Genomic DNA, 25,670 nt, shown 5'->3' with positions numbered 1-25,670 from the left:
TAGCACCAAAGGAAAATAAATGTCTTTTCTACACGGGGATGAGGACCGCCAGTAATTTAAAGTTTTAGAAAACAAACATTGTAGTTAAGGCCATGGTATGATGTGCATATCTTACTGCCAACCCAGCCTTTCTCTATTAGCTGCACCATTGGAGCCAAAACAGCATTAGAATGGAATCATGCTTTTTTTGTGCTGACTTCATTTGTCAAACGGATAATTATGTCAAAAGTGAAGATAGATTCTGAAAAAGGAAAGAATTGTTCAGACGTTCTTGATAGACATCAACAGAACAACATTGACCAACTGTTTCCATGATATCAGTGTGCGTATTTATGTGTGTACGAATGTGTAAATGATCGCACATATGAGTGAATGTTCCACACTTAGCCTCAGAGTCGTTCCACATCAATCTCATTCTAATGAAAGGCGCCTTGCTCTTGACAAATCATGGCTCCGACTGTTTTTCCTTTTGATTTGATTTGGGGATGGTTAGAATTTTACTTGGCCCCTGGACTGCATAGATAAAAATTCAAACTCAGCATAATTCAGCTCTATTGAGGCGATTCATAGATAAAATAACAGAATCCAGTGCAGTTCAAATGTATGGGATGGCAGTGATGGTGCTATCATGCTATTACACTGTCAAACCTGATCAGTCAGGGCTTTACTGAAGCATACCAACTCCTGATTATCCTATGCATCACCATGATCTATTGCCTGAAAAGAATAAAAGATAAAATGGATTAAAGACCAACAGAGTGAAGCATCTTATTTTGGGATTCTATCCCAGGCAGTGATAGGACGTGGCAGCAGGACAGTGATGGTTGATAAGAGTCAATGATGAAAGGAGATGGAGAGGATAACTGTTGTTATCAGAGAGAAGGCAGTTCGTGTGTGGGTGTATCTGTAAGTACATATGCATGCATGACCTTTTTCACCTGTGGTCCATCAATAGAAATATTATCCCTCCCTCTATTCTGAGGTCCAGCATGGGGTCAACCACTTAACCTGGTGTTAACCTCTAAAATGACTGGAGTAATATATAGACATGTGGAAACGGTGTGAGTGTGTACGGTATATGTGGGTGCGTGTTTCTGGGAAGGAAAGAGTCAAGCTGGGAAAAAAAAAACAATGTTGGCAACACTAAAAGGAAAAGTTTTAATTGACCTCGATAGTCTCAGATGTGTTGTGCACCTGGACTATCAAAACAGCCAATATTGTAACCCCTTAACCCTCACCTACGTCATACTGCTGGCCTATCAGCAGACAATCTTATCACCAAGGGGAAGACAAGCAGGGCAGCATTGGCCTCCACTCACCGTTTCTTTCTTCTTACATTTGGATTTCATTTATGCGATAGCTGGAGAGCACCTAAGTGCAGTCTCATAGGGCTGGAGAATGGAGAATCCAGAGTAGGAGGATACTGACGAGACAGATTTATCGGAATTTCAGCTTTGAGCTGATAAGAGGAGCTAGCACCATATTCCTTGCACATTATGCAAGTCAATGCCAGCAGTAATACTGTCTAAATAAAAAACAAAAAACTGGTAAGATTGTTTTACCTATCAAGCTCCTTTGAATTGTCTGATTTCAGCTCTGTACTTAGGAGCTGAGTGATGGCTACAGATAATGCTAAAATGAGCATGAGGGAATCATCCCAAACAGCTGATTATGATGGGAGTCAAAGGGAAAGAGCAGAAAGAAACATGATCTCCAGAGGTACAAACAACATGGACTTTGATAGGCTGATGATAGGGCCTAAGCCCAGTTCCTTTCCAAGGTACTTCACTGAAAAGGCCTCTACAGGGACAGTTTTCCTTGAAACTACATCCTGCTAAACCCAAGTTGCAATTAAATCGGAAATAGATAGTGCATTTGACGACATTTGAAGAGAGGGGATGTCTTTGATATGGCAGATAGATGAGCATCCAGTCTCTGAGTCTGTACCTGAGTCTGGGCATGGCTGCCCTCTCATTAACCTATAGACACACAGGGTGCCTCTCAGTCGCCTCTTTTCATGTTCCGTCTGACAGACAGTTGCGTGCAGGTTTTTGTATTTGAATAAAGATGTGATTCATTGATCAAAGTAAATGAAGGCTTAATAAGAGGGATCTGAGATCACAGAAAAATGTTTAGACGTAAGGCCTTTGAATTAGAGAAAGGCCTGGAGGGCGTGGCAATTACACTTACATCTCATCGCTGATATTAATACTGCAATGAATTAAAGGATGCCTTTGCCTGGTGAGGTTTCATACTTACTTTGTAAATTAATTTAATCACCATATTTATTGTTCAAAAGGATTAACTCTTTGCACTTTGATACTGAAGAGATGAGAGACGCTAGGGCTTGAGATAGATACTCTGTATGTGACTCAAGATCTTGGTGACTCTCCTCCCCAGAGTTTACAACTGGATGAAAGCTGAACTTCTTGCTATAAGCAGAAGTAACATTGTTTTGGTTTGGGAAAATGTGAAAAGCATCTTGAAATAAAGTGAATTGGAAGGGAGGCCGGTAGGGTGAGGGAGGGCAGGCAGGGAGGTATAGCCCAACATCAACATCAAACAATTTATCACTCAGCCAGTCACAACATGCCCGGCTCCTGCCTTTGCTTGTGCTACCAACAAGTGCTGTCAACCCACATCAAACACTCTCCCCAGAGCCGACCGGGTTTCTGTTTAAAGCCTAAAGCCTTAAAGTTTGATTTTCTAAGAACTATAAGTAGTTGTAATTATAATGTGTATGCCATAATCTGCTATGCTTCGTTTTTCCAAACATTCAAGACAGGAGGGTGTCAGAAATGTGTTTCTCCCCTGAGATGGACAGCAGGCTATAAAAAAATGCTTTGGGGAAGGTACATCCTCCTTGGAAGAGCTACAAAGCAAAGCACCAGAAGTTCTCTATAAAATGTCAAAACACAAGCGCAAAACAGACAAGGGAAGATCAGCAGGGCTGTAGAACACTGTTAGGATTATCTCTGGACAAACACTGCAGATGAAGTTGCATCCAAGACCCCAACCCCTTGTTCCTCAGGGCAGGCAAATGTCAACCTCAGTGTTCAACATCAGTCTGCCCTGCGTTTTCCTTGTTATTACACCACCAGCATCTGACTTACCATTTTTACCACAGCAAAAGATAAGTAATTCAAAAGTTAATTATTGAAAATAAATCAGTCTTGAATTTAATTGTAAGTTCAAGGTGCCATTTACCTTCTGTGGGCTTTGTGCTGCACGTCAGACCCAGTTTGACTGTGATTCAAAGTCAACTGAATGCTTATCCAGCAAACCTTATGCTTTCATCATCATTAGCTCATGCCTCGCAGGCTGCAGCTGCAAGAATTAGCAAAGAAAACAGCGGACTGTTCAAACACCTCATGCACACACACACACACACACACATGTATACTCACGCTGCAGGTTTCAGAAGTAAAAGAATCACGTGAAGGCTGACATACACACACAAGCCCCTGTGAATTACTACACACTTACACACACATTCATACCCTTGGGGCAAATCTGTGGGCAGCCTTTGTCAAACTAAGACTTAGCTGAATTCTGCTGAGTGGTCAGCTCAGATATCGGTGAGGTCCACCAAAAATGTGTTTAAAACGTTTTGGGATTTTGCTACAGCATGTGTTCTTTCATCAGCCCTGTGAGAATGAAACCAATACGTTCTACTTTGTGAATTGCTGTGCGTAGAAAAGTCAAGAAATTCGGCACGCTGGCAGGATGAAATCTTTTGTGGTTATTTTAGCTTAGATCTACCTAAATTCAATTCATATTTATGTTCATTTTGTAGTTTTTTTGGCAACATGTTTTCTTTATTTTGTTAAATGATATTTTTTAATAGTTGTGTATGTTTTGGTATCTAATTTATTTAGTGGCTCAGCTACTTTGTTTCTAATGATACCCAAACATCCATATGCCTAATACTTTAAAAAAGAAAAACATATGAGCTTTTCTCTCATCATTTTCCTTAGTCCTTTCCTGACATCCTCCAAAAGCTTGTGTTTGTCTTGGCAAGGGCTTGTCTCTCCATGTATATTGCTCTTGCTTAGCTCTCCAGTTGAAAAAAAAAGTCAAGGAGGGCAAGAAAGCAGCAGCTTGGATACTGAGTACAGAACCTGCTCTCTGAACACTTTGAGGACCATATATTCACTTTGTTAGAGAATATCACAGAGTATATTCAGTCTCTGGGTGAATATCAGGTTCCCTTTCACCTCCGTCTGCAGACATCCCACGATATACTACTGTGTTGCTGCAGGCAGTTTCTTGGTAGGAGAGATCAAACGCAGGCCAGAGTCATCAATCTCCTTCACTGAGGTTTGCACATATCAGCGGTTCTTGGAATGACTGTTTCTTGTCACGAGTGAGTTGTGGCGATGGATGGTTCATTAATTGAATGCAAGTTGAATGATTTTGTACTCACAGTTCCGATAACAGGTGCAATCTGTGGAAAGCTCTGGGTTGGATCTCACTGATGTTGTTCATACTCAAATCCCTAGAGAGAGAAAACAGGCAGCGTAAATATCAAAGAATCAATCAGTATATATCTAATTGATGTTCTTTCAAGGTACTCGGGACATGTACATTTACAGATGTTTAAAAGTTTTTTGCATGGAGATCAATCATTAAGAGTGGGAGTCGGACACACAAAGAGGTTTGAGGGTTAGGTAGAGCGACTGGAAGAGAAAGAGATGTAGATGAGAATTTTCCCCAATGAATCATTGTTGGGCAGCTGTAATTTCTTCCTCGTCCCAGTGACTCTTTCTCTTTTCCAGATGTCTAACTCTACCTTCTCTATATCTAACCCCTCCGTATCTATTGCTCTCTCCTTCTCTTCTTTCCCCCAGGTTTTTCATGAGACCACCTCTTTTCCCCTGTTCTTCAAAGCTGTAACATAGACACACTCCATTTCTTCCTGACGTGACAGGGTGTGTTGTGGTGTGAGTGTTGACGCAGCTGCATTGCGGTCAAAGAGGGAGAGGTGCAGGATGCTCGGATACATGCATGCACATACAAACACACACACACCTAACCTACAAAGATAACTTGTGTGTCAGCCTCTGGTAGAAAACATATATAACCTTGTGGCCCCAGTCATGTAAGGTCATCTCTCTGGTAAACACAATGAAAGCAAGGAGGTGTTACGTCACCCCTTCTTTGCTTTCACAGCCCTTGGGGTCTTGCATGAGTCTTCAAAAGTGAGGTTTGTATGTTCGTGTGTGTATGACACTAACCATTGCTCATAAAGCCAGACCACCGGGCTAGCAAGTGTAAACTGTTCTCTCAGAAGCTCTTCGCATTTGGGAGTTTTGACACACTGGCTGTTTGTTTGTCAAGGCAGCCAAGCTGACGGGGGGCTGTATGGATCTACCCGCAGGCATGATCTATATTCAGCTTCATGGGAGGTGTGTGTGTTTGGGAAAAAATACCATACAGCAACTAGATGCTGACAGATTTGGGTATTTGGGTTATCTAATTTAGGAATTATGACAAATCCAGTGTTCCAACGGCTTGTTACCTTGTCAAAGATAATGTTTACCATTAGACTTTAGGATGTGGTGGGGAGGAGTAGTGTTCTCGCCAAGTAAAGAGTTCGCCCTCTGCTCTGTGTCCATTTGCAGTGAGATTTTGTAGGTCAGATAATTATGTAGTCTTTATATGGCATCTGCTGACATTGACTGTTTTCCTTACGAAATAATAATGGCATGTCATTTTCCATGCATGAGAATTTCCTGTTACTTCTGCCCCCCTACTGGGAGGTCTGACTGCAGAGAGTGGGGTTCAAGGTGTTACTCAGGGACACATGCAGTCCGGATGCTTTCAATTAGAGTTGAGGAAAAATAGTTTCACAGAAAGTTGGGATTTAATCGACCAATGCTACTCACATCACCATTATAGACTTAGACTTTATTGTATGTTTTGATGTGCAGGTCTCTATATTATTTGTACCTTATGCTCCGCTGGCACACCATGACCACATGAGTGTCATTACACACACTTATGTCAAGTGTGGGGAATGGCTCATATTGATAGCTGGTGCGAATAATGTGTAATTAAAAGGTAGCAATGGGCAAATAAAAGAGAAGAATAAGGGGCTCTCATGTCAGAGTAAACAATGCAGGCTGTAAAACACTTAATAAATGCTTTTTAAATTTTTTATGGGGTATAGGGAATTCATTCATCCTGTTTTCAAGGCTTAAAGGATTCAAAGTTGTTGCAAATAGCTGAATGTAGTCCAAACTGTGACAAAGACAAAACTCCATAAGTGCTTCTATAAAACTTGTAAAAAGTTGTACCACTAATATGTGTTGGACAGTCTCCTTGAACTCTAGCAGTTCTAGTTAAGTTACGTGAACAACCAAAATGGTAAACATGATAAGCATGTGCAAAATGTACATTTTTACATGTAAGCTTTGCAATATTTTTTCTGAGATATCCAGAAGTCAAGTATATGCAATGTAATGACAAAATAATTGCAAGAATAAGACCTGTCACTTTTTTCATGTCACAACTTCACACACTGGTGCCGAAGTTCCCATGCTATCGTGGGACTTTGAGCCCAGCTCTCCACTAAAGCACTGTGGTGATGTCATGTAAATTATATGCTTCATGTCTGTCCCATTTTAAGGACAAACTGGTCAAGCTCCAGACAGTAATTTGGAAATGAACACAAGTGTAATGTGCTTCTGCTTGATTAAAGTCAGAGGTAAATATAAGCGATAACAAAGTTGCTATGGAGATGGTACAGAGGGCAGTGACTGCATATAAACTGACGTAATCAAGGCTAGGTGACATCATATGTGATGCAGGAAGCAACTATCTCCTCATAGGGCTTCACAACAATACACATACACACTTTAATCCTATTTAGTGTTTGTACTGATATTCTAGTGAGTAAAGTATTTATTGAAACATTGAAGACGAGTCTTTAAAGGACAGAAACACACATACACATCATCCAGCCTCAGGGGATGCGCCCACAGATGGAGACAACTCTTCATTATCTGGTCCTGATTAAAAAAGCCATAAACAAACCTGTGAAGTCCATAACAGCGGCCTCTCTCAGACAGAATAAACACACAGCAATGGAGAGAGAAAATGTTTAAAAATAAAGACACACATTGGTGAGTCATGGGGAAAGGTTGAATGCAGCTCAGCTCGGGTGTGCTCTCCAACAAGCTCATTGGGAAGCCGGAGAGAGAGAAAGACATTTCTGCTGCGCAGGCCAAGGCCTCCGCTGACAACTTGACGTATCGTTGGAAGGCACAGCGCTATGGCTTGTTTTTAAAATCAAATAACAGCTGGGGCTTTTTTAAACCATGATAATTATGATTGATGACTACCACATGTGCATTGTGTCGGCTGGCGCTGTGACGTGCAGATATTTTCAACGCAAATAAACGGCCACAAAAAAAAAAAAATAGAGAGTGGTTAAAGATTTTGCAGGGTCCGCAGTGTAGGGAAGTCTCACAATTAAAATTGGACTTTTCGTGTCCCCATTTTGTTGGCATCTCTAATGTCAGAGATGGTGGGTGCATGTGTGTCCTGTGTGAGAAAGTGCTAGTGTGTGTGTGTGTCCATATTTGTGGGTGTGGGTGCATTACAATATTTTTTTCCATTTATAGGTGGCTGTGGTGTGTGCGGTAAGATGTCTGTCACTCATTTTCACACCCCTATTGTTTTCCAGTGAGCCCGCGGATGTGGTGGTTTCAATTCCTGGTTGCGCTTTTACCACATCATGCATGGACCCTACTGGGGCATCGAAATAGATTGGTCTGTGAGTTCGTGGGTGTTTGTGTGTGTGTGGGAGAGGGAGAAAAATTGGGTACATGTGGTTTCCTTTCTTCATTTATCATGCAACTATTCAGTAGTGAACTGTCTTTTCCGATCTAGGCCATCACAGCGTCAAGAAAAGGAGACTGATATTGCTTGCGGAACAACACATCTCTCAACCAATGCAGGCACATGGGCCATCTGCTCCTCTCAGATCTCTGTTTGCCGCTGAGTGATTAACTAAAGACTCCTGAGCGGCATTAGGAGCAAAAGATGCAGACGTGAAGATCCATGCTCATCCCTCAACAAATACACTCACAAATATGCCTCTTAACTCTTCTTTTTATCCCCCTTTGCTCTGAATCAACAGAATGACTGACAAAGCCTCAGTGATCTCTTACTGTTTCCCCAGGGTGGAATTACATTTTCATGTGTGCTCATATAATTTGTGTGTTTTAAGCACAGTAGCTTGTGTGAAATTGGGGCCAATTTTGCAGCAATTGAAGAGGGGGGGACTTCTTTTTTCCATTCCTGGTCGCTCCATTGTTCCGTGATTTGCAGATACATAATATGCTCTGATGGATCATTTAGTCTTTCCTAAGTCTGTCCGAAGTGGATGCAGGCGTATGTGCAAGTGAATGTAAGAGAAGAGGCTTTGGCATGGGAACAAAGGTAAAGCACTAGATATCTGACTGCCTTATGCTGTGATTAATACAGTATCCATGGTAAAGAGCTCTTCCTAAGGGGGGAGCAAAAGCATGAAAAAGCAGAGGTACATTTCCATTCACTGGCCTTGTCCCTTTCTCTCCCTCTGTCTTATGCCACTCCACCACTCACTCTTTCTCTCCCCGATTCTGTTTCAAATTCCAACTGGAGCATGAGGTTACACAGTTACAATAATGTGATTTATCATATTTTCTCCTCACCGTCAACAGAACTACTGAAGTATGTTATCGCTTGTGCGATCAAAGGCAGTGTGTGTGTGTGGGTGTGAATGTGCCCCTAGCTCCATTGTAGCCAATTTCAAACTAGAAGCATTTCTGACAAGAACTGGTGATTTAGCGCAGCAAAACAACTGGCCACATCATATGAAAAGCACCCCTGTTTATATTCAAAGAGGTTCGTACACACACACACACACAGGGTGGATGATGGACCACCCTGGTGAATGAATATACCCTCAGATTGGGAGAGATATGATCAGCAGTCAGGTGTCTGTTTCTAGCATCAATGCCGAAATGTGTCACTTAGACAAAGCTGAGGAGAAGTAGCCTGAGGAGAGATGACTTGATGCAATCCACTTTGTCTATGAGTCACAAAAAAACAAAACCCTGAAGTAAATGCAGATATTGTACTTAACAATGCAGGCGGAAGCATGTAAACAAACACACATATTGGTTCTCTGGAGGGGGACATTTTTCAGAAGTCCCTCTCTTTTACACACACACACACAGACACTCAAACATACAAATCACTTCATAGCCTGAGGCCTCCTTTCTTACTTCCTCCTTTGCTCTCTCTTCTTCTCTTCTTTCCTCCCTGCCAGTTTCTTTCTCTCAGGTGGAGTCTTACCAAACAGCAAATAATGGCTGTGAGTTTGTTGCCTTTGAAGGCGGCTTACCTGTTAGGAACATTAGAGTAATAGATCTTTAGTGGAAATCAACAAGCGGAGCCCAGAGGGCAGACGTTCCACACTAGTGGTGCCTTAGCCACACCTTGGCGGCCTTGTACAGTAACTCTGACAGTAATGTCTTCAGTCGGGTTCAGCCAGTCTGATCCTCTCCGCTTAGTTCTTTGAAACTGTTAAGGCCCTGGTGACAGAGGATCTTTTATGCCACACAATGCAACTGGTAGTCAATGCTCAGGCGCCGCCTTAAAGAGGGCCTTAATGGTTGTGCACATTTGCGTGTGTGTGTAAAAGAGAGAAAATGTGTGTGAGGTTGAGGTCTAAGTGTGTTTGCTTTTTTCTATCTGAATTGACTGACTGCTTTGCATTCAGTTTCTCTCTCAGTCACACATGAGCTTACAGACACACACACACACAAAGAGTCAGGAAGGAGGGTACAATGCTATCCTGCCCTCCTCCTTCCTCTAAAGATGTGTGGGTTTTTTTCTCTCTCTCCCAGACTTCCTGGGAGGGGTACACTGCCCTTTGTGTCCAAAGGCACTCTCTCTTTATCTTTCCCTCTCTTTTTCTCTCTCTTTCTCATTCACGGGGCACAAAGAGTGAGGGAGAGGGTGAGGAGAAGTCTTTCACCTGGACAAGGAGGGCCACGGAGAGAACTCAGGCACAAAAGAGAGACAGAAGGGGAGGGACAAGATAACAGCAGAAAAGGAAGAAGTGTCTGTGTTTCTGAGTTCCCATGTTTAGTGCCCTTTTCCGCTTGCTGTGGTTTAGCGGAGAATGACAGGCGGATGTCTGGGTGGAGAGAGCGGCTGTTTAGTCTGAGGCCATGTCATGGGAAACATATTCATGCCCTCTGGGACTTATTCATACCCTGGTGTACCGCACACACACATACACACGTGCATGTACACACTTTATGTCCATTCCTTGTCCTCCCACACACACTCTGTCATGAACAAGAGGGGAGGGGGGTGAAAGGTCAAGCACTTCAGTAATGGAACAGGAAGTGTTGGAACAGTCGGCGCTACACAACCTACTACTACTGCAACATGTGGACAGCAATGACAGGCAGCTGTTGTGTGTAGGACACAGATTTGGAAGGCAGAAAGGCATTCATAGTGCCGCCCATAGTCAACTGGTCTGTTGTTTGGCATGTCTACGTTGTGTGTCACATGTTTGGTACATGACTAAAGAACAGTTCTTGTTTCCTTTCTTTAAGTTGAAGCTTCAATCCATACCACATAAAAGCAATGTTTCATGGATACAGGACACATGCATGCTGCTGATGTGACCACTTTTCCACACATCCTGAAAAGGTATCTCTTACAGATTTTTATTTTTATTTTTATTTTTTTCTTTTTGCTGCACACTGATTCAAGGCAGATTCTAAGCAGTGGGTACAACAGTAAATGAAACCTGATGAGTATTAGTGTCAGGCTCAGTTATGACTTAATTTCATTGAATGGCAGAAACAGGAGGACACTGGATCTAGTTATAAAAATGCTTAAATCCACTCCTGGCTCACTCCACCTTAACTGCCACACTCACAGATCTGTGATCAGCTCATCTGCTCCATATATTTAACTGTACCCACAGATAACATCTAGAACTGATCTCTGATCTGCACTCACTGAAATCTTACCCCATACCAATGAGGACATGTGGCTGCTGTTGGTTTAAAGAGATTTAGTTTGGCCCTTTGCCATGCATGTAAAAAGTCCAGATTTCCTCTTTTGCTCCTTCTCAGACATGTAATAGAGACATGAGTAAGCCTGGCTGCAGTTGCTGAAGCTCTGCAGTGGCCGAATTCCCTCCAGCCTCTCTTCACAGCAGATGGAAATTACACCTGTGAAGCCCAAAATTGCAGCAAGAAGTGAAACTATTGCCTTATGCCATCAGAGTGACCTGATCTGCTGTTCCTGCATTTAGATCAGTCAAACTCCAAAATTAAGACTTCTGAAAAAGATTTCATCATTCTTCCTCTCCCTCCTTCATTCATCTCTTTACCTTCTGTTTTGTCCATCCCATGTTCCATTTCCTGCACATTTGCACATTCCTGTGCCGTTACCCACATTTGGCATTTAGCTATGCAACTCATGCGTGTGTGTGTGTGTGCGTGCGTGCGTGCGTGCGTGTGTGCGCGCGCGTGTGCATGTGCACATGTGTCTGTCTTTATCATCTGTGCCCTGAGGTGTGTGCACATGTGTGTGACATTGAAGTGTGTCTGCGATTGCCCCTTTGTTCCCGTTAGCTAACTCCTCTTATTCTCCCATCCTAATCCCCAGTAGCATTGCTGCATCAGCACAGCTCTGTGCGATGCTTTGATGCTGCACAGGGAGATTGGATCCGGCATTAACCATCATTAAGTCAGTATGTGTTTGTGTTCAAGTACGGATGTGGTACATACATTCATCATACCATGTTTCTCCTGTGTGTCATGTGAACATGTGGGTCTTGTGGTTGTATAGGTGTGTTTGTGTGTGAGAAAGAGAGAGAAAAAGTGTGTGCTCACTGTTGGAAGAGCATTAAGTATCATTAGCTCTTACTAGTCATCACCTGCACACTGCCAGCCCTACATGAGACACTTTACTTTGCAAGCCTGGCCAGCGATCACACAGATATGAAGGCAGAGACAGACAGACCCATGTTGAGACACAGAGGGAGCTCACACACGTAACTTTGCTTTCAATACTCATACAAACATTCACATTTATGCACAGAGCTGATTGTTCTTGTATATTGTTGGATTGATTTGAATGATAAAACTTTTAAAGAAAAAGAATTTTTTTTTTTACCAAATCAGCAGCTGACTTTTTTCCGCTTTTTAGTATGTATGTTTTTAGTATGACCTTAATGGGACCCTGATATAAAATTAGAACCGTAATCAGGATCCTGTGTCCTGCACACTGCTGTAAGCAGCGTATGAAGCAAAATATTGAACATTTTTGTTCAGTTTTTTAAAGATGTGTAGAGACAAAATTTTTAATTTGGTTGAAACCAAACTTTTCCTTTTAAGAAAATGTCATATTTTCTTTGTGAAAATCAAGTGTAACATGAAATAAATTGTTCCATGGATGGTTCCATAGGTATGCACTACTGAAAAAAAAAAAAAAAAAAAAAAAAAAGATACCTTGCAGGGGTTGATGGTGCACGTGTATAGATGTACACATATTCATGTATGCATTCAGCCATTTGGGGACAGTTGTCATGGCATGGCCAGGCAAAGGACAATGCCTTCTCTGTAGTGTAAAAGAGAAGGCTACTGCACTTGCACACTACAAAATCATGCACACTCGTGCATTCAGATGCGCACACACACACACACACACACACACACACACGTACATTCCCATGGATTCCCACGGTTGGAAAGGGGCTGAATAGGAATCTGGGCCATGCAGGCATTTTGAATCGTCTCAGTTAGAAGAAGCTGCTCTTCACCCCTCATCCACACGTCAGAGAGCACATTCCTAGCCTCCGTCTCACACTTGCGTCACACTGATGTCACACGAAACATCAGATTCTCATTTTCGGTCACTAAGCATTGGTAACCACTGTTGTGTGTTCAGTCCATGTAGGCTTGTGACAAACAGTCCAAAGACATACTCAACTTTACTTCCAGATCTCCACCTCCTCCACCCTAGCTCCCCTCAAGATCTTATGTCACGATTGCATTCTGCTTTTTTCTAAAGGACAGGATATGGAGCGGTAGAGTAACACTATGGCCTCTGTGTCTTCTCTGGCTGCTGCTCCTGAGGGAATTGCCATTGTTTCCATTGTTGTCCTCTACCTGCCTACCTGCCGTCTGTCCCTGAGCGACATTTAAAAGCCTCCCAGGATGGTCTCAGGAAACCACAAACCACAGAACTCTCCAACGTTAACTGCTTATCCCTTTTCTCCAACACCCCTGTGGCATAAACATCACTTTTGTTGCAGGTGGAAGTGGCTTTTACTGCTGGTGGTCACCATACTGCCTCCAGGGAATGCAGGCAAGAGCTAAGGCATTGACAAAGTAAGAAAGAAAAGAAAGAATGGATCAAAAATATTAACAAAAATCTGGAAACTGTATTAGCAACTGTGATCAGCTGCGTCACTGTGTTCTTCCTCTGTAAAATCTGGGGTGTGTAACTCTCCTTTAAAGTTGACAGATTGTTGGCTTTTAGCCAAAGAATCCCCCCGCCAATGCACGCACACGCGTGCATATGCATACACATAACTGTTTTTGACTGTAGGACACACTCTTTACTCTTTACTCAGCATGATGCCCTGAGCAATATGTACTCCTTTTGAATGGCGCACATTGCACATCAGGGATTTCACATTTGTGCTTGGAGCGCCGTGACCAGTTTCAACACCTGCTCTAAAATCACAGACACATACATACTTAAGCACTTAATGTCTGGATTCTTCTTCTAACTGAAGGAGGCCAGAGGAAACAGGTGAGGAAATGAGGATAGGAGAGGGAAAAGGATCGAGAGAGGGAGAGAGAGGGAGGGAGAGAGAGAGAGGGAGGGAGAGAGAGGGAGGGAGGGAGGGAGGGGAGTGTAGTTGAGACTGAGGCCAACTATAGACGCCTGGAGCCAAGACACTGATGCTGGAGCTGATAGCTGCTGTATAGAAGACCCTCTGATGACAGTACACACACACACACACAAACACGCCCACACACTTTTTCTCTGCAGTTATTTTATTTTTGTTCATTTTTGTCCCTCCAGTCCTCCTCCCCCTCCATTCCTCTTGATTTCTTTTTCTTCTTTTTGTGTGTGTTTCTCTTGGACATGATGTTTACAGCATGACCCCCAGTCGCACATGATAGGAATCATTCCATCAACATAATGGCTAGATGACACGCACACGACTGTTACAGTCACAGCCACCCCACAGAGAGGCAGGATGTTGTGTCCTACATCTGTATGTACAGTATGTGTGTGTTTTTTCTGATTCACATTCTTCTGTTCCCAATTTCCAATCCTCACCTTTTTCCTTGTCAGTTTTTAATCCCTTTTCATCATCTTCCCTCCTATTTTTCTTGCTTCATCTCCATCGGCTAGAAAAAAAAACCCTCAGCAGTCTGGGTGGTCCCTCTCACACACACACATCCACGCATGCACACACACTCATTGGTTTTCCTCTGTCTGGTAATGCGCTAGCTGCGGTTTCCTGGCTTCGGCCAAAACACCGATAGAAGTTCACCACACTCACCGCTACCACAAAGCATCACCTAATAGCTGCACAACCCCAGCCCTAGACTCACATTCAAACACACACACTCACTCTTTTCCTCTTACACTTACAGAAGTTTGAGACATGTAAATTTACACACCTGACAACCATCTAAACCAAATGTCTAGGTACCTGACACATCAGCCAGATAATGAACACATTAATTATCATCGTCATGATTAAATATCCATTAAACAGGTATAAGTCTGTAAGGGGGACAGCTTCAATTGCTCCGAGCAAACATTCATGCGAAACAGCCTGCCTATTGTCTCACTGTACAGTCATTTTTATTAGAAGTTACTCTGCTCGCAGCTACACATAAAACAACAGCGATCCCTTATGTACGTACAGCACACAGTGTTCTCAAACTCAACACACATCAACACAAATGCACGCACATCCATACAGACATACATCCTTGGGCAGTGTCTTTCCTCTCTAATCTGATATCAAACAGAAAGGCTTTCAAAGCATCTCACATGACAACTCATTTCATGCGTTGCCCTCAGAAACGATTATTGTCATAAATCTCTACCCACTTTGCTTTGAGTTGCTTGAAGCACCTTTGCCTCCAAATAGTTAAATTCCTTTGTAGAGTCATCTGCATTCTCCTCAGTGTGATGGTATGATTGTTTGTGTATGAGTGCTTCTACCTATACGAAGATGAAGTGTTCAAGTGCTCAAATAAACGCCAGAAAATGGAGTGAATCATGCATTGCCTGGATTGCCCTCTTGGTCGCCATAGCACATACAGTTGCGCTCACTTTGAAGAGCTCTCCGATGACATGGATGAATGATGTCATATGCTTTCACAGCATTGTGTGGATGTGGTTTGTAATGTGGACTGTTCCCAAGCAAATCCCTGTGACCTCGGCAGCCTACAGAATGTGCTGGGAGGCTAATCCAGCCTCCACAGCACAGCAGGGCGTGCTGGATGGTTTGACAGATCCTGGTGGGATTGGACAAGCTCTCCACTGTTGTAACCTTTTATACTCCAGGATGAAATGAGAAACTGTAGCCTGTTGTGATGGGCTCTGGGTTATATATGCATGTGGGCAGGGTTAGTGAGGTGATGTTGTTTTGTTTACGTTTGATGAATGTTATCAGTGAGGAAGGAGATAAATCCGCAACTGTTGTGTGCAGTATCTTAATTTGCTGCAGCATCTCTCCTGGCGTCTAACATTCCCTTCTTCTTTTGTTTGCACAAATGTGTGTATCTGTGTGTGCGTGTGGGTGTGTGCGGTTGATCGCTGAGTTTATTTATCTTATTCTAAATCATCCCTCAAACTCACTAATTGGTCCAGTTCCACTCTTAGGTAATGAAGGGAAATGAACAATTACACTTGTGTTTGTAGGGAATTATGGGTTTGTGTGTGTGTATGCAAACAGTTATATTGTAATGGGTTATTTAGGAGCATTTTGATTTATAGATTTCTACAGAGTCTCAGGTCTTCTTTGTTTTTATTAAACAGGAGGAAAGAGATGTTCAACCCTCTTCCTCCTACATTCATAAACCTGTGTGTGTGTGTGTGTGTGTGTGTGTGTGTGTGTGTGTGTGTGTATGCTGGCTTAGTTGTGTGGCATGGCCCACTGTTGGCCCAAGTGCATGATGTCCTCATAGGTAGACTGATTCCTGGACAAGGTTAGTGAACATATTTCGCCACCATAAACGGCATGTGTTTTAACTTTCAAAATGAACATTATGAAATCTGAAATCTGGCTGTAACACACAGCTGAAGAGTCAGCCACCATTCAAGCAGAGCTTGTCTTTTATGAATGTCTTTAAAGGTTGTTTGCTTTGTAAACTGTTCTCTGAGTTCAGTCCCTCCATTCCTATAATACTTGTAGATTCCCTACTGAGCAACTGCTCTGTCATACCCTGTTTCCTGGATACTACTTCTATCATTTCAATATCAGTTATCAATAAGTGTCTCTAATCTGTCCTCAGAGGCTTACACAGTGAAGCAATTCAAAAACCACAGGATGGTCTAAGAAACTGCTTAAATCTTCTGTTTTATACGCTATATAAATCTGACACTTCTCTTATTTCCCTTACAAATATGTAGGACTTCTACAACTAAAGTACTGTTGATGGTTATGGTTATATATGTAAATATAATTGTTTTTACTGGAATTGACAGCTTTTGTTAATTTGTTGAGCTCTTAAAATTGTCTTAGGTTGTCTTCATTCATATATCCTATATGTGATATGTATATATATGTATACCCTATACCCTATATATATATATGTGTGTGTGTATGTGTATATATTCGTGTATATGAATACACATACACACACACACACACACACACACACATGCTCACTCGTGCTGTTGGCACTCAGAAAGAAACTTGACACTGAAAAAGTGATCCAATGATTTTGCTATCGTGGTCAGCAAAGACACATGTTCCCACTTGGCCCTGTCCATTTTTATCTACATTCAGGTCCTGCATTAAAAAGATAAACACCATTCAGCAGCATGAAACATTTTTAGGTTTTTTTCTCTTTCCAAATTCGTGATCAAATGAATGATGAGGCAGTTGGGTCTCCTCGTCAAACAAACTGTCACGATTACTGAATGAGATGAGGTTTGAGGATTGAGTGGGAGTGTTCAAGATAACATAGACATACAGGCGCATAAAAGAGAGCAACGATTGGGGTCACAGACATAGTCAAAGGCCTGGAGGTGGAAAGGTGAAGCTGATATAGGACAAGATAACACAGCCCTGTTGAAAAAGAAATATGTGTCACTCACAAGTAAGTGGTGAGAGGGCTGAGGTTGGCTGGCACAGATGATAGTCCCAACTCTGAGCAGTCCACCATAACGAATATCCCATCTTTCTCGCACTGGCACGGGGTCGGGCACAGCGGCATCATGGGCCCTTGTTTGTCTTGGATCCATCCGTATCCCCACACTCCAGGGGCGGATCCCCATACTCCGCCAGCGATGTAGACAAGCAGAGGTACAAGCAACATGTCTGACTGTCCACCTGTTTGTGCCTACACCTGTGGGGTTTCCTGTGTTGTTAAGCTCTCTTTTTGCCTCTCCCTTGAGAGCTGGCTGTGATAATTGAAGAAGTTCCAATGTTTCTTGTCTTTCCTGGCTGCTCCTTTGAATACTGCCTTCCTCTCCTGTACAGGTTGTCCACACTGTAAATCTGTCCCTGTCACAAGGTCCGCCTCTTGCTCTCTCTGCTCTATCTGCCAGTTACCTCTTCATATCCAGGGGCACTTTGTTGCTTCTTCACCAATTCCCTCTCACTCTGCCCTTTTCTTTCTCACTGTCCTTCTCCCCCAATACAGTCACTCTTTCTCCCTTTCTGTCTCTCTCTCTTGAATATATCTCTTCCTCTTTCTGTCTCTCTCTTTACCTATTGTAGAAGGACTGCATATGAGTTGTGAATGAGCCACCCTCATTGGCCCACAATTTAGGGATGGGCTGGAGCATCTCCGGAAAGTGGGAGGGGCCGGTGAGTCTCAAACTCTTCCCTCTCTTTCTCCCTCTCTTCCTTTCTCCTGTTTTACTTTGCCCAGAAGCTCTCTCTGAAGAGAACGAGTGAGTGTTTAGTTAGAGGAAGGGGGGAGGGTGGGAGGGAGGGAGAGAGGGCGGTGTGGGCAATGCAGCACAGTGGTATGAGACAAGATTTCTCCTTGTGGGACCTTATGAATGGAACTGAGATTGTTTACAGTTGAAAGAGAGAGGAGGTGGAAAAAGGGAAGCTCTGAAGGATGAGAATGAAGGCAGCAGAGTGTGTTTGGCTGAGGAACAGAGATGGGGGTCAGGGTGAATGACTGGGAGTGACCGGTTTTAGGAAATTGAAATTCTGACACTTCAGCACCCCTCAGTCCCCAGAAAGAGCTGAATCCAGTGTCTCGTAAGTCACACCTTCTCAGGTTTCTGCTGCTGGAATGTCACGATAGCACACACTCACACAGAAACACGCATGCAAGGACACCCATAGAAAATAACAGATTATGAGTGACTGGCGCAAAGAAGTTTGTGTATTTCCATTGCACATGCACAGTGCAGTCTATAGAGAGAAGAGTGTGGATTTGTGAAGAAGTGTCAGCTGCATTGAGCTAAAGCCGATCTGCATTTCACAGTGCTCGCTGAATTTCTCAACAGCATTTTGAAAATAATCTAATCCAACAGCCAATTATATTGAAATTACAACGGTTCTGTATGGCGCCCATAAGTAACAAGACAAGAATGGTGTAGGTCAGAGTCAAGCAGGGTACATAGACTCTGCGTCATACGTTACACAATTAAGCTTTACATGCAGTGCACCTGTAAGTACAGGATGTTGCATAAGAGCCCAGTGATGCATTCCATAATTATAACAAATCAAAGGATGAAAAACTGGCTTGCCGTTGAAAACAGGCCATTTTCGCCGCAGCATGTACCAACCAGTATCAAGCTGCCATAGGTAAGGAAATGCATCATTTTTTCAGCAAAAGAAACCCTTACAAGCACTACCAGCTGACGATCACAATACATTTGAGAACTTCAGCAGAAATACTATCTGGGGAGCATTTGATCACGCCTCAAAACTCTACTTTTGGTGACTTTCATGTTTTTACGAGTGGGATTACATGGTCTTCTATGAGTTGATGAAATCTGACAACAACAAAATCTTTTCAAACCCCACCGGATCAACTCAGAAATGCATGGAAGTCAATGTGGACAACAGTTTTCTTAGTTCCTGGAAAATGATGATTTCATTCAACAGCAACAGTTTTCAACATGCACACAAAATCACACACGTGTGCCAAGGCTAGAGATGCAAAATGTAAATTTGCAGCAACAAATATAAATGTCTTTGGACCTGGCTGAGTCTATCCTTTCAGCCAGTCCATGTAGCCGTCTCTCTTCGTCTCTGTCTTTCTTTCTCCATTCGCTGTAGGCTGAATAGTTTCTCATTAATTAATTAACATTCCTCTGCCACTGTGTTTTCTGAGGGGCCTTTGTTATGGCCCCACAAAAACTCTTTCAGAGCCGTTCTTCACATAGTCTCTCTCTCTCTATCTCTCTCTCTCTCCTCTTTCTCTTTGTCAGCTGTTGCTTCCTATCTCTGTTTTCAGTTTGAAAACCATTAAAGTGATGTTTTATGTTTTTTGTTTTTATTTTTTCATCACTTCTTCACTTGCTTCAGCTTTGTAGGCTCATCGGTACACCTCATGTGATCTTTCAGTCCGCCCTCGTACAGCACACACAATTATTCCCATGGGCATAAATGCACATATACCAAAACATGCACATGCTCTTCATGCACCTGCAAACTCTTCCACTCCCTGGGCTCTCCACCTCTCCCCTTCTTGTGCACAGAGCTCTGTCATCTTTTTAAATACTCTTTAATTGTCTGGCCCCGGGGGAGCCCTAAAACACGCATACTGTAAAAACCTGCATGTCTGGTCTCCTGCCTGTCTCTTTCTCTCTCTCTGCTCCTTCCCCTCTCTTCTTCTTTATATTTACTATCCTTCAATCACAAAAATGCTCTTTACTGATAGAAGAGTAAGTTATGTATTTGTTTTCATTGCACCTGCTCTGACACAGCAGTGATAGATGTATGCAGGGTTAAATCTGAGACAATGTAATTCAGTCTTCTGGAGAGAAGAAGGGAAAGCATGAAATAGTTGATAAATGTGTGATAGAAAAATTATTGCTTGCTTAACTCTGTGTACCAGACATTTTTTTCTTGTGTTCAGACCCATGAGGTAGTAATTATCTAAAGGGTTAGGGTTAGGCTCGTGTTTAGACTGCATAGTGTAGCCACTGTCTCAAGGCCTTCCTAGTTTTCAACTCCCATTTCTCACAGTTATATGAGTGATAACTTAAAAAACTTAATATGTGACTCCTCAATTGCGTACTCACTCCCTCTGGAGAAAAGTGGCTGAAGTAAGAAACCACAGAGGCGGCTCCCAGTCAAGGGCAGACATCATACACTTGGCTGGTCACTGCCATTATTAGCTAGAAATGCAACCAACTATATTGTGTTTGCCTAACTGGGCATATTTAATCATGTAATAATAATATAACATGGATGGATCATAAATAGGATATAGAGGGACAGCGCAATGAAGAGCAGCGCTTATCTCTTTATTTTCCTCATATATCCGTCACAAGCTGGATACTGCCAACAAATTGCCTCTCTCAAGTATTAAAACACACAGAAAACACAGGACAGTCTGACATGGTAATATGATGGAAACTGAAATTCAAAATCTGAGATTATTTTGAAGGTAGAGGACAACCCTAAGAAGGTGAAGGTGTCCACTCAGCATGGCCACTCACACTGTTCTTGTCCTTGCTGGTTGTTCTACCCAATTATTACCATTTTCACCAGTTTTAACAAGCAGCTAACCCAGTCTCACAACTAGTCAACAAACTGAACTAATGATATTAGTAGTTGATCATCAACAATCAGAGTCATTTGGGCGGTTGTCAACACGTATCAGTGGAATAACTTGCTTTTAAGCAAAATAAATCACTTCAAATAGTGGCATAGCAGGCTGACTTCTTGTCACTTTATGTCACTGTCCAAGCATTTGCCGGCATGCACACAGATCGGTTCTTCAAAGAAGTGGTGTTTTTATCACATTCACTCCCCTGACAGCTGCTGGAACTTGCAACTGCCCTACGATACATCTGCTGTATGACAAATGCATCTAACAACGAGTGCAAATGATATGAGCCTTGTTTTTGTGGTGAATGTTGTACTTCAGTAATAATTAAGTTCTGTGTGTCAATAATAGACAACTGACATCACAGATAGTGAGTCAATCCATATTCTGATGACTTGGGCTCAGTCTTGTCTTGACTCAAACATGAACAAAGTACACCCGCATATGCATTCATATACTTTCTCTCTCTTTCATTCTCACATTTGCACTCCCAGTCACATACACGCTATCAAACAGTCTGCATCAGATCAAAGCAAGCGCTGTCTCCCCTCTCCTACCCCATCCTCCCCCTCTCCGCTCTGCTCTCTGGGCTGTAAACACTATCCAAGCAACGGCAGCCTTGAAGACACAAAGACAAGTAGCTACCTGACACCTGACACTAACTTGAGAGCACTCACTGTGGTGTACCTGGAAATAAAACACACACACACACACACACACACATTCAGCTACCTGAGCTCCTTGCAGTCCTTTCAGGGAAAGAACAGAGAAAGTAGCCCCCAAAGCGCACACACACACACACACACACACACACTCTCATCCCACCTCATCAACTCAGCTATATTCCCTAACCTACTAACATCCAGACACATCAGTACGAACGTGTGTGTGTTTGTGCACATCTGTATGTACACATCGACAGATGCATGTGTTCACAAATCTGCCTATGTCTCCATGTCTGAGCTGCACATGCAATTGAGGGCTAACTCAGGTATACTGAGCGGAAGCAGGTGAGACACAGTGGGTCGCTAGTGGCGGCAACCTAGGTGTGTGCGCCGGCTTTTCATGTGAAACCACCTGAAAGCCGACAAAAGGTCTCTCTCCGTCACTCCCTTCCCTCCCATCCCTTCCCCCATCCCTCTCTTCCTCCCTGCATCTCACAATACAAAAGAAAGGAATGAATGAAAGAGAGCAACAGAGAAAGGGGGGATAATGGAATGAAGATACAAGGGTGGGGCATTGGGGGGCATTCTTGAGGAGTGGGTGCTGGCAAGTGAGGAAAAACAGGGGTGATTGAGGTGTTTCCCTGTGTTTGTGTGGGACAATAGTAAACTTGCAAACATGTGGTTAGTTCTGGAGTTCAGCACTCCATTACAAACTGTCCAGATAGATCTTTTAAGCCAGATAAATTCACAATTCACCCCTTTTAAAATGATGAACAATAGTAGCCACAACAGCCTGTTACAATCCTGCAGTGGGAGTAATTTCGTCAGAGCTTTCTGTTAATTCAGACACAGCTTCATACTTTCATTAATTTAACATGGAATTAATTAAATACCAATAATTATAATAGAATAACAAGACAATTTTATATTTATTGAAATATCACTCTTAAGAGGGGCTAAATTAGAAATGAGATCAATCATATAATCTACTGACAAAGAAATGAAATTTCTAAATTAAATACAGTGAAAAACAACAAATGTAGAAACCTGGACAACTACACATTGCACACTGAATTACACACTGGAGCAGACAAAGTGTTATCAGAAGTGACAGGAAGACAAATACATATACAGTACCTTGTTTCTCCCATCAGTGATGATTTGATCCGCAGGGAGTGGAAAATGCTGCTGATGTAAGGACTACTGCTCTAAATGTTTTAAAAGTGTCAGCCTAAAACATAAAATATTTGAGCATTTTTAATCATACAGTCCATATTTTTTAATTCATTTTGTCACATTTTAGTTATTATAAAGATAGTGTTGTGAGAGATGCTGACATTTTCATTAATGGATACAGTATAAAGCAGTATTTTTAATATGTACCCTTCAAGGTTGCATAAATATTTTACAGATATTTCCAATGTTAAGTGGACAATCATTTTTAAACATAGTAAAACCTGGACAAGATGACTTCAGAAAGTGCAGCATAAGTAGCCAACTGTTTATTTTAAAACCTGGTGAGTTAGTTAAGTTGAGAAAAGCTCAACATGCGTCTTATTCAGTAACTAAACCACAGGCGAATATGTTGATATTATTGGAGCAATAAAACGATTGATAAATTGAACTCGGCCAACAGAATTTCGTTATGCAAAAATAAGGATGAACTTGATTACAGTCACCAGCCAGACTCGTCATTATTTGTTCTATGATGGTGGAAAAATGTTGAACAGAGAAAATGACAGCATATTTGAGTGTGAAGTGAAAAGAACATGGCAGTTATTTTCTTTGTTATGCTGATTCGCTGCTCCTGCTCAGACAAGTTGAGTGAATTAACCAATTATAAGCTGGCAACAGTGATAAAGGGGTGTAGTCCAAGATAAAAATCAATGTTTTTAAGCCTATTCAATTCATTTATCATTCCTTCATAATAGCATAATATATATAATAGTATAATAAACTTGCTTGTTCAGTTATCCAAGCCAACTAAATATTTTTGGGTAATATAAGTAAGCGTGTTTAAGTAGAAACAAAAAAAAATCCAGGCTAACAGTGTACTTTCCTTTTCATCAAGAGCTCGATCATGCTGAACCTCTTGCTGTACCAAGACAAAGCTTTCTTCTGTTTTGATCTCCCCTCTTCTTGTTTTCTCTGCAGTGACAGTTTGATATACGAGAGTTAATATGGTGAAATAGACTGACTGAAGCAGACAGGTCTACACCTGTACAATGCTAGAGAGAGAGAGACACTCTGTTCTGTTTGATGCTATTCTCAGCGATGCCACTGGCGCTGCAATCAGTGGTTGTGTGTTTTAGAGTGAGTTCAGAGGCATGTGTTTGTCTTTTGGTGTGTCTTCTACACTAAATTGGTTCTATTAAAAGTTTGTTGACCTAGAAATAAAACATTAATCACTGGCTATGACGACCTAATCATGCTTTTATGCATGTGTGGAATCCAGTAGCAGCTTGTGTGTGTCTGGTATCACTTGTGTATGCAGTTGTGTGAGTGATGATAAATGTTTGTCCCGCTTTTGTAGTCGTACCCAGTTCTGCGTGATAGTATCAGCCATGTGAGTGCGGAGGGAGACTGATGTGGAATGTTAACAGTGACTGAAAGTATTGGACTGTCTCCATAGAGTTCCGTTCATGCAAAACCTAGATAGGACTAGCAGGAGACGCCACACATTATAGTGAGGGATGAAAAGAGGAGACTTATTATTGCAGATTTCACACCAGCATCAGAGAATTCTAGTCATCTGAAAAGTTCATAGGAGCGGCTGAACGATTACAACTATTAAGACGAAAAAAATTAGGCACCAGCGGGGTATAAGACGTATCATCACTGAGAGCATGATTACAATAATCTTATTCAAATCATAACCTTAAACTGTAAGATCCATGCGTTCTGGGCTCCATAGTTGAGTGATGAAATGGCGCCATCTTCAGCTACAAGACAGAACGTCAGTTGAGCAGGTCAGGAAGCAAACAACCAGTTGATGGCGATAAACCTCTTGTCTCTCTGTTTTCGTGGTTTTGACACAAGTTGAAATTTTTAAAGATACGGTAGGAGATTATGACTCTCACAAATTCTACTTATGTACTGGACACAGCTATATTTAACCAAATACGTGATACATACCATTATCCCTATGATTTCTTTTCAAATGCTTTTATCTCAAACGTGTTGATTGACCATAATTCAAGAAAACTCTGGTGCCATCCTTTTGAAGTCAGCATGAACATGAAAAGAATCTAAATCTGGGCAGCTGTAAATACTGACAACTATCACTACGCAGTGTGGGGCAATGGTTAATGTTTTCCCAGTTAACTTGCACGTGAAGACAGAGAAAAGCACATGCAAAAAAAAAAACCAAAAAGATAAGCAACTTTTAACATTTCCACCACCTACAAATGTATGCAGCCACTCCCCAGCCGTTCCCCTCTTAGCCCTGTCCATGATTTTATTTAGTCCAGTACAATCAGAGAAGCTATTTGTAAGTCCTGCTTCTTAAAGAGCCAGCATTAGCACCACAGCTGCTTTCTTACCAGTCTACAGAGAAAGTATTCTTTGCTTTATAATCTAAAATTGACGGATTCAAATGGCCTAATAGGCCACATACATCAGACTTTAAGAAATTCACTTTAAACCCACAATAAATGATGTGTGCCCAAGTTTATCATTATTATTATTCCCTGCACCAGGCGCCATCTCTCTGATATGTTTGGAATAATCCTACATATAAATAAAGAAAGCAGACAGGGGTTACAGAAACCTGGCGGCGGAGATAACTTGAAGATTGAATTCCCAAATCTTTATTTTGGGCCTCAAGTTCAATTAAAAGTCAAATTTGGAGTTTCGATCATGACTCAATTCTACTTCAATTATTGGCTGATTCTCAAGTTTGGTTACTGTAACACTGTGCTGACTTAGGCACTGTGAATTATTTGCTCAAATGATGATGTGTAATGCAATTGCTCAC

The 25,670-nt window shown here is 42.0% G+C and overlaps 1 protein-coding gene across 1 annotated transcript in view; it reads right to left on the bottom strand.

Moving 5' to 3' along the window:
• Positions 1 to 18,003, bottom strand: part of lgr6 (leucine-rich repeat containing G protein-coupled receptor 6) — a 35,640-nt gene extending 17,637 nt beyond the window's left edge. Inside the window, exons 1-2 of the mRNA XM_029505708.1 lie at positions 17,383 to 18,003; positions 4,427 to 4,498 (exon numbers count right to left, since the gene is read on the bottom strand). Of these exons, the coding sequence (XP_029361568.1) occupies positions 4,427 to 4,498; positions 17,383 to 17,603 (293 nt within the window). The 5' untranslated portion in view covers positions 17,604 to 18,003. The remainder of the gene's footprint in view (positions 1 to 4,426; positions 4,499 to 17,382) is intronic.
• Positions 18,004 to 25,670: the final 7,667 nt, after the last annotated feature.

This window comes from Echeneis naucrates, chromosome 7, assembly GCF_900963305.1.
Source record: "Echeneis naucrates chromosome 7, fEcheNa1.1, whole genome shotgun sequence".
Taxonomy (NCBI): domain Eukaryota; kingdom Metazoa; phylum Chordata; class Actinopteri; order Carangiformes; family Echeneidae; genus Echeneis; species Echeneis naucrates.
Note: the sequence above shows the minus strand (reverse complement) of the source record. Positions and strands in the feature narration are given on the sequence as shown.